The sequence below is a fragment of the Cicer arietinum genome, chromosome 2, assembly GCF_000331145.2.
Source record: "Cicer arietinum cultivar CDC Frontier isolate Library 1 chromosome 2, Cicar.CDCFrontier_v2.0, whole genome shotgun sequence".
Taxonomy (NCBI): domain Eukaryota; kingdom Viridiplantae; phylum Streptophyta; class Magnoliopsida; order Fabales; family Fabaceae; genus Cicer; species Cicer arietinum.
Window position 1 is genome coordinate 4389013 of NC_021161.2, and position 16696 is coordinate 4405708.

Here is a 16696-nt window from a genome sequence, read left to right on the forward strand (position 1 = left end):
TTAAGGGTGTAATTTATTGTTTAGTGAATCTTGTTTTGATTGTGGTGTTGGGCAGCATGTGCCTCTTTTGTTCTTTTTGTTGCATTATTTAGCTCGTTTACATGTGAGACCATTAATACTGGTTAGTGTTTTCAATGCTTCTTAGATCATTCACAATAGAGCACTCTATTTTTGGTACTTAAACGACCCTCATACGATGCATCACTCATTTATAATTTTTTAATGTTAGTATCTAATAAACACTCGTTTCCTCCAATCCATTACTTCAAACAAAAATTACTAAATGAGTCTCACCAACAACTTTACATCATTACATTTCAACAACACACTTATCTTAACACAATTTATTAAGTGGAGTCTACCAAAAAAAAAGTGTGTTTATATTGTCACCCTCCTTAATAAGCACCCAAATTATAGATGCCTTTAGTGCTTATTGTGTTATCCTTTAGTGTGTATTAGTTGGATTAATTCCACTTGAATTTGGACTAAATTGTCTTAGGTGTTTCTATCTTGAGGCCCATTTTGCTTTTATTGAACGAATCTCAATTGACAAAAATAATGTTGGCTTTAAGAAAGCTAACAGGAGTATATTTAACAACTAAAGAGTGTTAATAGCATCCCTCTTCACAAAGAGTTAGCTTTTGTATCCCCCATTTAAACTTGTACCCCCCAATTTAATGTTTTTTGAGTAAAATACCCAAAATAACCTTAAATCCGGAAAAGTGAATTTTTCTGAAAAAAATTTTTACCGGAAATTTCAATCTTGAAATTTCCGGTAGTTCAAAATCAATACCGAAAATTTCATTTTTTGAAATTTCCGGTATGCATTTTTAACTACCAGATTTTTCAATTTTCCGGTATGTTTATCAGAAATTTCATTCCTTTTTGAAATTTCCGGTACACTGTTTAACTTTTTGGGCAGGAGCAACCCAGCAAATTTTTGAAACTACCGGATTTTTGAAATTTCTGGATTAACTACCGGAAATTTCAAAAAACGAAATTTCCGGTGAAGAAAAACTAACTACCGGATTTTTCAAAATATTTGAAATTTCCGGTATTGAAAATACAACTACCGGAAATTTTATTGACCAAATTTCCGGTAATAAATATAACTACCGAAAATTTAGTTGCAAAAAATTACTTACCGGAAATTTAACGAGGGGTCAAATTTTGGCAGTTATCATTATTATTATTATTATTATTAATTTTTATTTATAAAAAAAAAGTTATTATAATATAACAAGTTGTTTGTTGTGACTCATCTATTTAACCGTATTTTTTTCTCTAATATTTTATAAAATAACAACTTATTTTCTTAACAACTCTCTCCTATTTTTATTCCGATCTAATAAAAAAATTAATAAAATATTGTTAATATAATTAAAAAATAATAATAAAAATATTTAAAAAATATATAAAGTTTTAATAATATAATTTACTTTACTTTATTATTATTATTACTTTTATTATTATTAATAATATAATTTATTTTATTAATTAATTTATAAATAATATTCGGTATTCATTTATAACTACCGGAAATTTCAAAAAAGAAATTTCCGGTATTCATTTATAACTACCGGAAATTTCATTTGAAATTTCCAGTATTCATTTATAACTGCCGGAAATTTCATTCATTCTGAAATTTCCGGTATTCATTTATAACTACTGGAAATTTCATTCATTCTGAAATTTCCGGTATTCATTTATAACTACCGGAAATTTCAATGAAATTTCCGGTAAACATTTTTTCATTTATAACTACTGGAAATTTCATTCATAATAAAATTTCCGGTAAAAAAAGCTCTTTTAAATTTTTACAGTTTTATCAAGGGTAGTTTGGACATTTAAAAATAAAATTTTTAAATGAGGGGTACATGATTAATTGAGGGGTACAAAAGCCAACTTTCCTCTTCACAAGTACGCATGTAAGTAAAGCCCAGTATCAGGCCCAAACTTTCAAACCCATCAACAAGCCAAAAAGCCCAACAACAAAATTAACGGAGAAACAAACAAAGTGTAAGGGTTTTACGAAGAAACAGAAAAAGAGAAGAAAGAGAGAGAGAGAAAGGAACTGAAACTATTCTGTTCTGAAAATTCATTCAATCTTTACTATGAAGTTCCTTCAATCTATCTTAGGTACAATTTTTTTCATTTTCATCTTCTTTTATTTCATACACAAACTTTAATTTCACAATCTCAACTTCAATTTTTTATGTTTTCAGGTAAAACACATTTTGCAGGACGTAGTGGGTTACCGGGTCGGGTTTTGGGGATCCGATATTTCAATGTTTCCACAGAAGAGTATGCTAAGAGGAACTACGCTAACAATGTCGCTGAATACAACACTGTATTGGGTTCTCTCAATGCTCAAAGAAGGTCTCTCTCTCTAGTTTCATTTTATTTTTCAAAAGATGAGAAATGAAAAAATATCAATTTTGTTGTTAGGAGTATCAAATGTAAGTCACATTAGTCATTTTTTAAAATAATTTTAGTGACATGTTATTATCATTATACTAATTTGATTCATATTTAGATAATGGGCGTGGGTTAGTAGCGCATCGAAATGATGAGGAAACTGTCATTTTGATGCCGAAGTGTTTGAGGTGTTGTCAACTGTCACTATAGTCACTGAATGTATTGAAATTGCAAAAACATCCTCTAGTGTTTTTTTGTTAGTAATTTTATGGATCAAGTTGACTAATGAAGACACATTTGAGGACGAAATTAACTAATGGAAGATACATTCAAGTTTGAGGACCAAAATGAGTAATGAAAGACACATTTATGTCCTCCTAAAAATAAATTCTTACATTGCCCCGTGCATTGCACATGTTTATTACTAGTTACTAGTTTGATTCATATTTAACATAGTTAAACCAAATTGGTATTTTCATTTCTGAGGATCAAATGGTTCTTGTGTTTTTTTGGTTGGGGGGCAATTTGAGTATTTACTCATTTATTTTTATTTATTTATTGTTGATTGATTTGATACACCCCATTTTTCAATTTACAACAACCTAGTTTTATCCCACTACCTATGGAACACCATTACGTATTTGATCCATGTCATAGATATTTGACTAAGTTTTACGTTAGCTGTCGTCATTTTTCAATTTATTAAAACAAATATTTGTTTTGGATTATTTGGTAGGATGTTTTTGCTGAGGGATGTGTATGATGATATGATGCTTGATGGAGTGAAGCCAAGCCGCGACACTTTTCATTCCCTTATTGTTGGAACCATGAGAGGCTCTAGAATGCAAGATGCTTTTTTCTTCAAGGACCAAATGAGAACCATGGGTTTGGTTCCTGATGTATGTACTATTTTTTGTTGTCTTTACAAGTTTTTGCTTGCACCACTTTTTGTTGAGTTATGATGCTAATAAGGGTTATTGGATGTGTAATGTTTGAAGTTGTGTGATGAAAAAGTAGATACTTAGTGGATTTTGTTGATAACTTGCACAAACTAACTTGGTTGCTTGAAAATTTAAATTTCAGTTGGTTGCTGATAACTGTGAAATTTGAAGTTGACATCTTTTAACTAGTTCGGCTGCTTTTTCCTTGTTACAATCAAATATAAGTGGGTAAAATGAGTATACTCAAAATGGTTCTTAAGTTCAATGTTTTCATGGTGTGTTTGGTTACACCCTTTTTTCTGTCTCTTCTTATTGCGACATCTTGTAGAGTGTGGATAATCCTGCATGATATGAAGTTGTGATTCTCATTTTCTATAATCTATATCACGTTTCAATACCCCATGTTAAATATGGTGGTTATTTTTGTTTTTTGGTCAGAAAAATGTGACTTCTATTGGCTGTAACTAGAGGCTGCAGACTTAGTATTTACCATGTTGCAGCCTTGTTTTGTATTGCATGTATTACATGCATTGCTTCATCAGTAGCTATTGGATATTAGTGTTGCCAATTGTGGGTTGCAGAATATAGCGGTTTGTTCAAATTCCGCTAAGCTACAGTGCTATAGTGGTGTAATAGTGGCTATTTGAATCTGTACTAAATAGCATATCACAGCAATAGCAATTTGTTCTAATTCTGCTTTGCTATAGTGCTGCAGCGCTGCTATTTGACAACATTACTGGCTATTGATTTTTAATCCTCTTTGAAGTTGGCTCTACTTGAAGTAGAGCAGATCAGTAGAATCATTGTTCAATTATTTTCTCATAACATAACATAGCCCATAGCACTTGTTGACAACTTAATATAAACTTTCACTTACAGTTTCTTTTTCAAGATCAATGAATAGTCCCATATTGATGATGTAGGTTACTTTTTACAACTTCCTAATTTCAATCTGTGGAAAATGCAAGAACTCTGATCAGGCTATTCAGGTACCTGTCACCATCTACTTGTAGACAGGATTTTAATATTCTACTGCATTAAAAGTGCTTATTGCATCCTCATCTTTAGAACTATAATAATGTTTTCATTTGCTGTCCTTTAAAATGAAGATTTTGGAGGAGATGAAATCCATGGAAGTAAAGCCAAATGTACAAACCTACATCTGCTTGCTACATGCTTGTGCAGCCCAAGGACGCATAGACCGAGTGTATGTTATATTGCTGCTTCTTTTATTATCTAATCTATTTAATATTAATAAAAGAATGATCCAAGGGAAAGAAATCATTTACTTATGATTTCATTTCCTGTCCAAAAACTTTCTTTAGTATCCATGTTTTTACACGAGTTTCACTGCTACTTGTACTTCACTAAGTTTGTTTTCATTGATTCCTTCACATAGGGACTCTACAATAACAATCAAGCCTTACACCCCACTAAGGGGGGTACTACATAGGGACTCTATTTTTTGTTTTTCCGATGTATAGTTTGGTCTCATAACGTGTTATGTGATGCAAAACTCTATCAATGTCCTGTTTCGTTGCAAATCTTCCCAAAGTCTGGAGATAGGATTATTGTATTAGACAAACAAAGTGAAGTAAAACTTTGTAAAATCATTATGGCATGGATCAACAATGTGTTATGTGATGCTACTCTTAATGGCCTAGTGAACTAAGCTTGCTCACCTACCTACTATCTCTATCTAATTTTTCTTTTAAGTAAAGTAGGAGGATTTCTTATTTCAAGTTTGTCTTTTTATTTGGTTGCCAAATGCATATCAGCATCATCAAGTTTCCTTTTATATCTTTATCTTTTTTTTTTAAATTAATTATTCAAATTACTGATCCAGGTATGCAATTGTTCGTGATATGACTGCAGCTGGTCTGGGATTAAACAAGTTCTGCTATGCTGGGCTTATAGTTGCACACAAGAACAAAACACCTTTTACTGATGATTTTGATGCAAAAGTAGTTTTCATATCTATTTCTTGATTTGACATGTGGTATGCTGTATTTTCCAGTAATCATTGAACTTATTGTTCTGTGAAAAAGGTTATCGAGTTTGTGGAGAGGTCGAAGATATGGTCTTCAGTAGAAACTGACAGTGCCAATGCTGAGAATGTGATGATGGGTGTTTCTGATGAGGAGTTATACAACTTACCAACGGCAGATTACATTAATAGGCGGGCAGGATTCTTGAACAGGCCATTTACAGCATATCATACTGCATTTAATGCTGCTGCAGACTTCAAGAATGTTAAGGTACGAGTTGCCATGTTTGTATGAATTTTCACGATATTATTAAATGGTTCTTGCATTCTTCTAAGCTCTTCTGCTGATGCTGCCTGTTTGTGTGGCATGAAATCACTCAACCACACGACTTTGAGATGTTGGATCAAATTATCAATGTACATCTATTTGAATCTGGATGTCTATTTAGCGTTTAAGCCAAATCAAGATATCCACTTGTTAATATTGTCTTTTAAAGTTTGTATGGTTGATGTCTAATTGCGGCAGTTGACGGATACACTTCTTGAAATGCTGAGCAAGGAGAGGAAAACTCCTGATATATATATTACCATGCAAGTAATTAGGTAATTGATTATTAATTTCTCTTGTTGTACTATTCAGATAGCTTGAAAATATGCATTCTACCACACTATACCTTTATGTTGGTTTGTAGATGTAGATTGCACTGCATTAGAAAGTAACATATTTTACATATTCAGAATACTTTTTAAAGTCTATTAATCTGTTCTATCTTTTCTTTTCTACCGTTTCCCTTCAATTTCAACAAAAAATCCATACAACTTAACCAATTCGGTGGTGCTGTAACTGTTAATAATAGACTATGAACTGCTTGTAAAAGGAATACTTGTAACCAAACATGGTCAACTTGGTCCGGTGAAGTGGAAATATGGTTATAGTTTGAACTTTTTTGGTTCCAGACTAGATCCTCAGATCCTTATTTTTTTGCTGCTGTTTCAACCAGTGTTGTCAAATAGCAACTATAGCGCTTTAGTCTAGTGAAATTTGAATAAATCGCTATTTTAGGACAAAATGTTGCCAAATAACGGCTGTAGGAGCTCTGTAGTGTGGCAGAATTGGAGCAAGTTGCTATTTTCCACAATCTACGATTGACAACATTGGATTATCAACTGTTTTTGTTTTCCAATTGCATTATACAGATATCACTTTTGATCATGATTGCCATTTTTATGCAGGTGCTATTGTCATGCAGGAGAACTTGACCGTGGTCTGCAAACTTTTGAGGACTTAATAAGTTCAGGAAAGGCTATTGCTGCAGAAATTTTTGTGGTGAGTTTGCTCACATATACTTTCTAGTACAATCAATGCTAAATCTTCTAGTTGAATTATTATATTTCCTCACATATCAGTAATGTAACTAAGTGGTAAGAACACTCTTTTTGGAAGTGGTCTTGCTCATATGTGTGTGTTTGAATTTTAAAAATGCTGATTGCTCTCTTTATGTACTGTTTGGTTTGAGAAAATACTTTTGTTTTTATTTCCTGTTTTCACTTGTAATTACATACTTTCCACCTTGTTTTGAGTTCAAATATTTTAAAACTGAAAATAGAATGAACACAAGTTGATAGTTTTGAAAAAGAAAACCTTTTCTCAAACTAAACACAGACCCTTAATTTCACAAATTGTATAAACTGCATAGTGATTAATGAATTATACAAACCAACATGACTGCAGACACTTGCCGAAGGGGCAATGATTGGTCACACTGAGAAAGGAATGCAAATTGCTCAAGATATACTGGTAGGCTATCATAGATTCTTCATCCACTTTGTAAAGTTGCAATTTAATTTGGTATGTTTGAAGATTTCAAATTTAAATCTGCAATTGTAGGTAAGGATGAACGAAAGAAACTTTTTCATGAATTCCAAAATGGGAAGTGAGCTCCTGCTTATGGCTTCTGGTGAAAAGGTAAACAAAATCTTCCAATTATACCCTCTTGTTATGTCCTTAATATGAGAGAGATTACACATGTTGCCTAAGAGTTAAATGTGTGTATTTTTGTTGTTTTTTAATTGATAGACTGGAGGATATACTACTGCTAACTACATATGGGACTTGATGCGGACCCGTAATGTTGTCCCTTCAGTTGCTGCGGTGGAAGCATACTATCAGGGCTTGAAAGTGAGTTATTCACCTCAACAATGCATATTGCTTTTTATGTGCTGAGATATTATTTTCATATTTCTGGCAAAAATTAATGGATAGTAGCATGCACCAATCTCAAATTTTGATTGTTGAGAGTAATTGCTGTATGTTCAAATTCAATTTTCATCCACTATCATCCAATTTTGTTTTATTCATATTTTGTTTTGTTAGCATACAATTATTGTCATTGTCAAATTCTTTTATCACTGCAGCAACTATGACTCAGTGAGGCCATAATTATTTTAACCATGAATCAAAATTTCAAAATCAAACGTCCATTATCTACACCTTAAACAGATATACTTCACATTGCTTGTATTTTGTTTGAATAAAAGGAAAAATATAGTTTTTAGGACATGAAAACTTCCTTATTCTTGGCTCTTTCTGAAATTAAGTTTAATTTATTGAAGTTATAATTCTTTAGGTCCATAAAGTTTATTTATTATTTAGTTACCTCATTATGGTCACATGTCATCTAATCTAGCTTATCTTCCAATTGGATTAATATACACTTGATGTTCACTGCTATGTATGTCGAATTGCAGGATCGAGAGATTCCTCAAGACGATCCAAGACTCATGTTGGTTACTAAAATGTATGACAACCTTCGCACGAGATTTCGTGGAAATATGAATGTATAGATATTTAAGTTCTTCTCTTTTTGTTATGAATGAATTCTGTTAGTTGTTTATAGGTTTTTTTTCTTTTATGAAAAGAGAATCCATGAATTACCAGAATTATTTACTTGATTCATGTATGAGTTGATCCTAGGAATTCATTCACACTATCTCATTGAAAAGGGTACACTAGTAGTAGTACCTTTTTTTTATTAACCATTGATTTCTTATTTAAAAATAATAGAATGATAGAGATTAACTTAACAATTTTCAATACTTCTCCATGATTTTTTTAGACAAGAGGTCAACTTTTCATGGAGAACGCTCTATGACATGTTTATATAGCAAGGCATTAAAATCATATTTGATAATTACTTAGTATTCTAAATTTGATTTATTTAAAAATAAAAACGTTTAAAATAGAAAGAAAAAAATGTTGTAAAAAAGATGGAAGTGAAGAGTTATAGTTAGACAAATTTAAAATCGGTGATAATATTTGAGAATTAGAATCGGTGATAATATTTGAGAATATCTGAGAAATAGAAAAATGGAAAAGTATGAGTCAACAATATTCTTTAAAATCGGTGATAATATTTGAGAATTTCTTTTAAAAAAAGTGAAACAAATGTGAGAAACTTAGGGTCGTTTGTTTCATATTAGGGCTTAATTTTGATTATGTAGTAAGTTGGGTTGATAATGTGACATTATTTAAGTGAATTTTTACTTAACAACTCATTGCTATGTTATCAAAATATACACTGATTTAGCAAAATCAACCAAATTTTATACAAGATATTATCTAAATGCATTTTCACTTTACAATTTATTTCTATTCGTCAAAATTTAGCTCCATATGTATTGTTAGGAGACTATGAAAACAAGATCGTGAATTTAAAAATGAGATAATTAAAATTGTGAATAAACAAAAACAAAATTATATTTAAAGTCAATTGGTTAAAACATGGGTTCAACTATTTTTTCAAACTTATTTTAGGTGTAAGATTCAAAACAATAGAATTTAATTTATTCTTAAAAATTCATAAATAACTAACCAAAATTACAAAATTATGATATATTAGTCATTTCAACATAATCTAGTTTGAATGTTTAAACTTTTGTTAACCATTACTTTGTCCTAAATAAGTAATATTGATATACTATTTTTCAGTCTTTTTTTAAATTGAGTTTCACTTTTTTTTTTAATATGATCCCATTTGTAACATATTAAAAAAGTGAGTTATCAAAATCAATATTTTTTATAATCTTTACGCATTTAAAGATCATTGTTTAGAGATTTAAAAGAAAAATAAAAGTTGTTTGTCAATCATAGTAAAGATTAATTTTTTTTCATAAATCAATTATTAATTTTTTTTTTGAAAAGTTTTAAGAACAATTTTTTATTTGAAACAGTTTTAGATTATTTTTAGATTCTTATTGTTTTTTTAAATGTAATAAACTGATAAAAAATTCAAAAGTGATTAATTTAACAAAATATATATATATTTAAAGAAAATACTATGAAAAAATAGAACTGCAAAACGAGGTCGTTTTCTTACTATTAGACTCTTCTCCCTCACAATTCATAAACCCTAAATCAAATCTTCCTCTCTCACGCCCCAACGCTTCTCGGAACTCCGGCAACAATACCGCCGCCTCACCGTTCCGGCGTTCCATCCCGCACACCATCGCAAACTGCACAACTTCGACAACCTCCTTCACCGCATTCTCGTTTTCAGCCGCACAATCACCGAAGAAGTAGAAGAAAGAATGGAGAATTCCGAAGAAAACAACGAGATTAATACTACAACAACAACATCAAATGACGAGAACTCGAAATCAGAATCGAAATTGAAACTGAAGAAGAAATTGAAGTTGAAGAAGAAGCTGGAGAAAGAAACTGAGAAAGCTGATAAGCGTGGTGTTTGCTATTTGAGTCGAATTCCTCCTCACATGGATCATGTCAAGCTTCGACAACTTCTCTCTCAATTCGGTGATATTCAAAGGATTTTTCTCGCTCCTCAAGGTCACTCTCACTCTTCACACACCAAAAGCATTTTATATTATTTATATGCAAATAAATTTGATTAATTTTCTCTTTTAATTTTAATATTTGGATATCGTATTGCATTTTATTTTTATAATACTTAAACTCATAGGATAGTATAAGATAGGAACACTTGTTGAATAAATATTTGATATTTCAAACACCATAGTTAAATATTACTTGCTTAGTTCTACAGCAGTGCCCCGCCGTAGCTGCCACTTGACAACACTTTGTACTAAATAGCTTATTGCCTCTGGCATGGGTACTTGTAAAATGGTGAAGTACCAGTACATATTGGTAAACGTATTGTACTTGTGGTTACTCCCTTGGATCTCGTTATTTTGTTGCAAGTGAAATTTGTGGTTTTTTTGTATGTGTGTATTAGAGTTTTTTGTTGTTGTAATTGAACACATTTTTTTAATTTTTAAAGTTAAATTTTAATGTTTTGCTGTGAATTGAACAATTTAACTCTCTCATGTTACATTATATATAAAATCTTTCATATTTTCTATTGATGTACCCGTATCTTAATTTTTTTAAACGTCATATCCCATACTCGTACTTGTATCTGGTACCGTATCTATGCATCCTAGCATATTGCAAAACAATAGTGATTCATTCAAATTTTGTTATGCTATTGTGTTATATTGTCGCTATAACAACTATTTGACAACATTATTCTAAGGTTGGTTTTTTTTCTTTCTAATTTAGCAGATTCTTCTGCTAGAGTGCAATCTAAGCGGTCCCGGGCATCCCAAGACCAAGCTTATTCGGAAGGGTGATTGTTTATTTTTTTTTATGTTTAATTTGAATTGGTTTTGGAATTGAATTGGTATGTGATTGAAGTTGTTAAGGTGGTTGCTGATTATTTGTTTGTTTTGATGGGTTGTAATGATTGGGTTTTTTCTTTGTGATTTTGTAGATGGGTTGAATTCGCCAATAAATTTGTTGCCAAGAGGGTTGCCAATACGATAAATGGTGAACAGATAGGTATTTGTTTGACTCGTTGTCATTCTTTACCAGTTGTTATTTTGATTCTTAAATGGAAATCGTCACGCTGTCTTCTTTCAATTCTCGAGTATTGGTATAGCACTTGCATTTGCTTTTATCTCCTATCATCGTGTTTAACTTTCTGCCTTTATCTCCATTGTTAATTAGATGAAGATAAGGATATAATTGAAAATTAGTAATTGATATTTAGTTGGAGACTTAAAACATCAAATAAATAGGAACATGGTTTTTTGGGTCTTTTGAACAACTCTCGAATGGAGGGGTTACTTGTGTAGATTATGTGAAAAACTATATGGTGTTAGCAGGGTTATGTATTTCTAGGGGCTATGTGTGTCACTGTTTCTTATTTAGTCATTTAATGGAAATCACGATACTACCCTGCCAACTCTTTAATTTATTTTACTCTTTAAATTTGGTGAAATAGAAATAAAATGCATGCATAGCAGTTTTTGTAGCTAGAATGTTTTTTCATGTCTGCTACTCTGCTTGAAATTATTTAGTTTTGTAAGTTTCTGAATTGTATTGTATTTCTCTAGGGGGGAGAAAGAGATCATCTTTCTACTATGACCTTTGGAATATTAAGTACTTAAGCAAGTTCAAGTGGGATGATCTAACTGAAGAACTAGGTAATCACTTTATGATCAATTCTTGATTTTATTTATTGATCAATAAGAAGCTCAAGCTAAAGCAATATATATTTATTACAGCCTTTAAGAGAGCTACTCGGGAGCAAAAACTTGCATTAGAACTTTCTGCTGCCAAGAAAGAGAGGGATTTCTATCAATCCAAGGTTGACCAGTCGCATGCTTTGAATGCTATAGAGGAGAGGTTAAAGAAGGTACACTATCTCTGCGCTTGACAAAAACTTTAATGGGTATCTTATTTTTGTATTAATTGGCTCTGGCTTCCCTGTTGTATTGAATCTCGATGCTGTCTCCTTTTGGTTGTCATATGGCTGTCATGATTGGCAGTTCTGGCAGACCATGATAGTGTTTCTACTGCTTTTGGCTACTCACAAGTCACAACATTCATTATGCATAATCGACAACGACCAAAATCTTTTTCTTTCTGAGATTAATTTTCCGAGATTAACCATGAAAATATTCTTTCCGTCATGGTGTGAGGTGTATCATCTCTGTTATAGGAAAATTTAAGATTTTTTTACCAACTGATTGATTGAATGGTTCTGATTGGATGATAGTGTTAAGATGTTGGTTTGTGACTTGCTAGGCATAGGGTTTAGAGGAGCTCAGAACTGGTATTAGTTTTCATTATTTGAGTTTTACTCCCTATTTGGCGGACTTAAACTCATTCTTCCTGCCTGATGATGTTTGATTTTATACTTGCTAGATCTTTGTCACTTCTTCACAATCGATAGAATACTTATGTACTATGAAATTCTGATCCTTTTTCAGTTTGTGGTCCACTGCATATGCTTCTTTAATTGTTTAATTTTTTCTTACATGAATTACTTTACCTTTGCAAACTCTTAGCTACGATTGTCTTGTGGAATGGAATAATTTGTTTTAGATTATAAAAAATATTGTCAACTTTTTTCTTCAAACCACAAGAATTTGTGATGATTTACATCTTTTTGCTTATGCTTTCATGATTTCTTCACACTGGCTCACATAACTTGCTTCACAAATATTTTGATGAGAAGTTAATTTAATATACATTCAGCTACTTATTATTATTTATACTGAGGAATCATTTCATATTGATGTCATGTCATTTGGCTTTGACAGAAGCAGAAGGTTCAACAAGACTCAGTACAAGTGGAAAAAGTGATACGGCATTTCCATCAAACAAAACCTATAGTAGCTAATGCTAAAGAAAGTAAACGTGAACTGTCAGATGATATTCTAGATGCAGTAAGTTTCCGTTACATTATTGATCATCTCTTTTTTTTTTTTGTCTGTTTTTTATTTTTCAATTTTGTTAGTATGTCAACATGTGTGAAATCATAAATTTTTAATTGAAGATTTTCCACCATGACCTTTGCAGGTATTTAGCGGCTTTTAATGCATGTATTGATATCTCCAACATACGCCGATGCTCCCTTGATGTATTTATTCATTTGTAATGGGTTATCTAGAAGAAAAAAAATATTGTTCAGGTTTTCAAACTGAAAATCAAAGTAATCTGTATACATAACAGGCAACGATGTTAACTGTAGTTGAAATTTTTAAATTAGCCAAAGATCTTGTTTTCCTTGCATTGTTTTGCCACTGTTACAGAATGTCAAGTTATGAATTATAAACTCCAAATCTGTTGTCTCGAATGCTGAGTACTTTGATTCCAATATAATGTTGTTTGATTTTAAATTTAGCATTGTTATCCTGACTGAATCAGATTTTGCCAAAGCAAATATGACCCAAAAAAAGCTGATTGGTTAGCCTCTCTTTCTAACATGCATACAAACAAAAGAAAGAGTTAACACTTAAAGCTTTGCAATCCTCAAATTCCATTCTAAAATATGGCTTATTTTGTCTCAATTTGAATACTCAACAATATCTGTCTACCTTGAGAGTCTTTTTTTCACCCCCAACAATTTTAAAACGGGCCCGTTTGATTCACTTTTCAAAAACTGTTTTTAAATTTTTAAAATTAAAAAACTCTAAAATTTGTTTGGTGAACTATTTTTATAAAACAATTTTGAAAATTAATTTGTAATTTTTGGTTTTGGGGACTAAAAAAGCAAAACAGTTCACACTAGTTTTGCTTTTTAATTTTTAGTTTTGATTTTAAAAATATAGAAAGGCTGACAAGTTAAGCTTTTTATTAATGGCAACTTAAGTAATTTTGATAAAATTATAAAATATTATTCATATTGTTTGTCTTCACGCAGTTCACATAATATAAAAGTTTCCATGTGATTCTCGTTCATGCCTTGTATGTAAATGCAATTAGAGTTATTAATTTTGATATGTCATTTTATTTTTGTAACCTTCAAAATAATACCGTGCTATGAATCGTTGTAACTCAATGTGTAAAATAATTTTACACCGCCACTATACACTCATCAATCTCTTTTTTCAATGTCTTTTATTTTTAAATTGTTATCTAATTATTTGTTTAATTTTTCAATATAGCTTATATGTATATATAACAATTTAATTTAATAAGTATAAAAGTTACACACTCGTAGGAAGAGTTTTGTGGTGCAGTTTGGATTGATTTTGAAAAAAAAAAATCAACTGACTCAAAGATTATTTGGATGACATTTTAAAAATAAAAATAAAAAATCAAACTGATTTGATTTGATTCAATTAAATTGGGGTTTAATTAATTTAATTTACGATCATAAAAAATTATTTGTACTTATATATATTATAATGTCATGATAAATTAATCGATTTAGTATAAGATTTAACATATAATATATATATATATATATATATATTACAAAATTATTATTATTATTTATGTTTAAATATATCAAATTGCAAAAAAAAAAATAAATCAACAAATATTATTAAAAAATAAAAACCAACAAATAGTATATTAATATAATAATTCATTCTAATAACCAATAAATAAATATCAAAATTTATATACTCAATTTGATTTGGTTCAAGTGTTTTAGATTAGTTTAGAGTTTTTATTTGGATCGATTTAGTTTTCAAGAGAATAAAACCATAATAATTTAAAGTTTGATTAAAAAGTAAAATAAAATTTAATCAAAAACTATTACGATAGTATTTGAATTCGGACTCTTTCAAATATTCTTATTATGTCAATTACTTTTTTATGTATCGGTTTAAATTTAAATATAATATATTTTTGGGTTACATATAATTTTAATTACTATAAGCAATTTTATAAATATAAAAATTGCTATAATTTTAAAAATCTCATTTTTATCTCTATAAATTTTTTCTTTCAACTTTTAATTCCTATAATATTTTTTTTTAGACTTTTTAGTTTGTATAAATTTAAAATAAATCAAGTCTTTTTTTTACGAGAAATGAATCTTTATCTTATACAATCAAACTCTATAAATAAACATTGTTTTATAAGTTGTACAAAAATAAATTAAAAATTCTTCTTTTAAATTCATATATCTTTATTTTTATTTGATTGGTAAAAATTTTATAAGTTGTACAAAAATAAATTAAAATTCTTCTTTTAAATTCATATATCTTTATTTTTATTTGATTGGTAAAATTTAACATGTACAAAATTAATTATCAAGTTATCAATTCAACCAATTTTAATTTTTTGTATTCTGTAAAAAAAACATTCACTTGGTATTGCATTTATTTTAAATTATATATTTATATAGGAACAAAAAAAGTATTTTTTTTATTAACAAACAAATATCAATTTTATGTTTTTATACTTTAAAATATATTCTAAATTTAACAAATAAAAAAGTAAACTAAAAACAAATTTATCAAACAAGTTTTTTATTTTTTTCATGTCAAAAACAGTTTTTTAAAATAAATTGCCAAACAGTTATTTTTAAAATTTTCTTTTTAAAAACAGTTTCTTAAAATTGATTTTTAATATAGTTTTTAAAAATTAAAAAACAAAATCCAATCAAACAAGCCTGTGTCTCTGGAAGTATACTTTCCAATGAAAAAAAAAAAACTGTTTTTATGAATGACAATGAAAAAAAAAACTGTTTTTATGAATGACAACATAAACGTATTTTTTTAAAATGTGTATTTCCGAAGTAAATGGGATTAAGAAAAGAAGCTCTCTTCTAACAAAGATCAATCCAAATTGTTACAGCAATACTTCATTGTCAAGACAACCAACATCAATATTCATCTCCGATAAAGTTAGATACTGAAAACAATTGATTAACTATTATATATATTTAAAATAGATTATGTTGCGAGATCATGCTATTTTCTCTATATATACAAACATTTCTCACTTCTGCTAAAAAAACTGATAGATAGTTTTATCTAATCAGTTTCTAAATAGTTTTTCTACAAATTATATATATCATCTAATATCTTATAATATATCTCTTGTTTAAATATTATTTCATAACGTCTACTTAAAATTTTATAAATTAATCATACATTATTATTTCATAAAGTTTACCCAACATTTTTCACATCAATTTTACATTACTTTTTTTTTTCATATGCAAACATTTATCACCTCAACCAAAAAACTGACATAGAGAATTTCCTCTACTCAATTTTTAAATAGCTTTTCCACATATCTTATATATCATATATTATATCTTCTATTTAAATATTATTTCATAACGTCTACTCAAATTTTTTTTTAAATAAATCACATATTATTATTTCATAACGTTTGCCATATATTTCACATTAGTACTTTTCACATTTTCGTTGCCATCTACTTATATTTACTTTTTTTGTCTCGATTAATCAACTTCACATTTTCGCCTCTATTTGTCATCTATTTATTTTTTATTTGTTAGCATATACATCTTTTCAGAATATATAATATTGAACTTAATTACATGAGAAGTTTCTTCAACTT

The 16696-nt window shown here is 29.4% G+C and overlaps 2 protein-coding genes across 2 annotated transcripts; both read left to right on the plus strand.

Annotated features, from left to right (window-relative positions):
• The first annotated feature begins 1983 nt into the window (after positions 1-1983).
• On the plus strand, positions 1984-8385 carry LOC101514523 (pentatricopeptide repeat-containing protein At4g35850, mitochondrial). Its single transcript, XM_004489491.4, has 13 exons — positions 1984-2139; positions 2226-2379; positions 3155-3317; positions 4283-4348; positions 4469-4566; positions 5206-5323; positions 5408-5617; positions 5873-5949; positions 6580-6673; positions 7079-7144; positions 7235-7312; positions 7424-7525; positions 8095-8385. Exons 1-13 carry the CDS (start codon positions 2115-2117, stop codon positions 8188-8190), a joined length of 1347 nt encoding a protein of 448 aa, XP_004489548.1. The 5' UTR covers positions 1984-2114; the 3' UTR covers positions 8191-8385.
• A 1339-nt stretch (positions 8386-9724) lies between these two features.
• Positions 9725-13441, plus strand: LOC101514845 (pre-rRNA-processing protein ESF2). Its single transcript, XM_004489492.4, has 7 exons — positions 9725-10189; positions 10925-10988; positions 11133-11200; positions 11758-11847; positions 11929-12059; positions 12970-13095; positions 13229-13441. Exons 1-7 carry the CDS (start codon positions 9934-9936, stop codon positions 13244-13246), a joined length of 753 nt encoding a protein of 250 aa, XP_004489549.1. The 5' UTR covers positions 9725-9933; the 3' UTR covers positions 13247-13441.
• The last annotated feature ends 3255 nt before the right edge of the window (positions 13442-16696 follow it).

What these genes read in the sequence shown, in the direction of transcription:
- LOC101514523 (XM_004489491.4), top strand. Translation starts at nt 2,115, where the DNA reads ATGAAGTTCCTTCAATCTATCTTAG. An exon ending in AAATTGCTCAAGATATACTG is followed by an intron (nt 7,145 to 7,234) that starts GTAGGCTATCAT and finishes CTGCAATTGTAG; the next exon opens with GTAAGGATGAACGAAAGAAA. An exon ending in TTATGGCTTCTGGTGAAAAG is followed by an intron (nt 7,313 to 7,423) that starts GTAAACAAAATC and finishes TTTAATTGATAG; the next exon opens with ACTGGAGGATATACTACTGC.
- LOC101514845 (XM_004489492.4), top strand. Translation starts at nt 9,934, where the DNA reads ATGGAGAATTCCGAAGAAAACAACGAGATTAATACTACAACAACAACA. An exon ending in GATTTTTCTCGCTCCTCAAG is followed by an intron (nt 10,190 to 10,924) that starts GTCACTCTCACT and finishes CTAATTTAGCAG; the next exon opens with ATTCTTCTGCTAGAGTGCAA. An exon ending in TAGAGGAGAGGTTAAAGAAG is followed by an intron (nt 12,060 to 12,969) that starts GTACACTATCTC and finishes TGGCTTTGACAG; the next exon opens with AAGCAGAAGGTTCAACAAGA.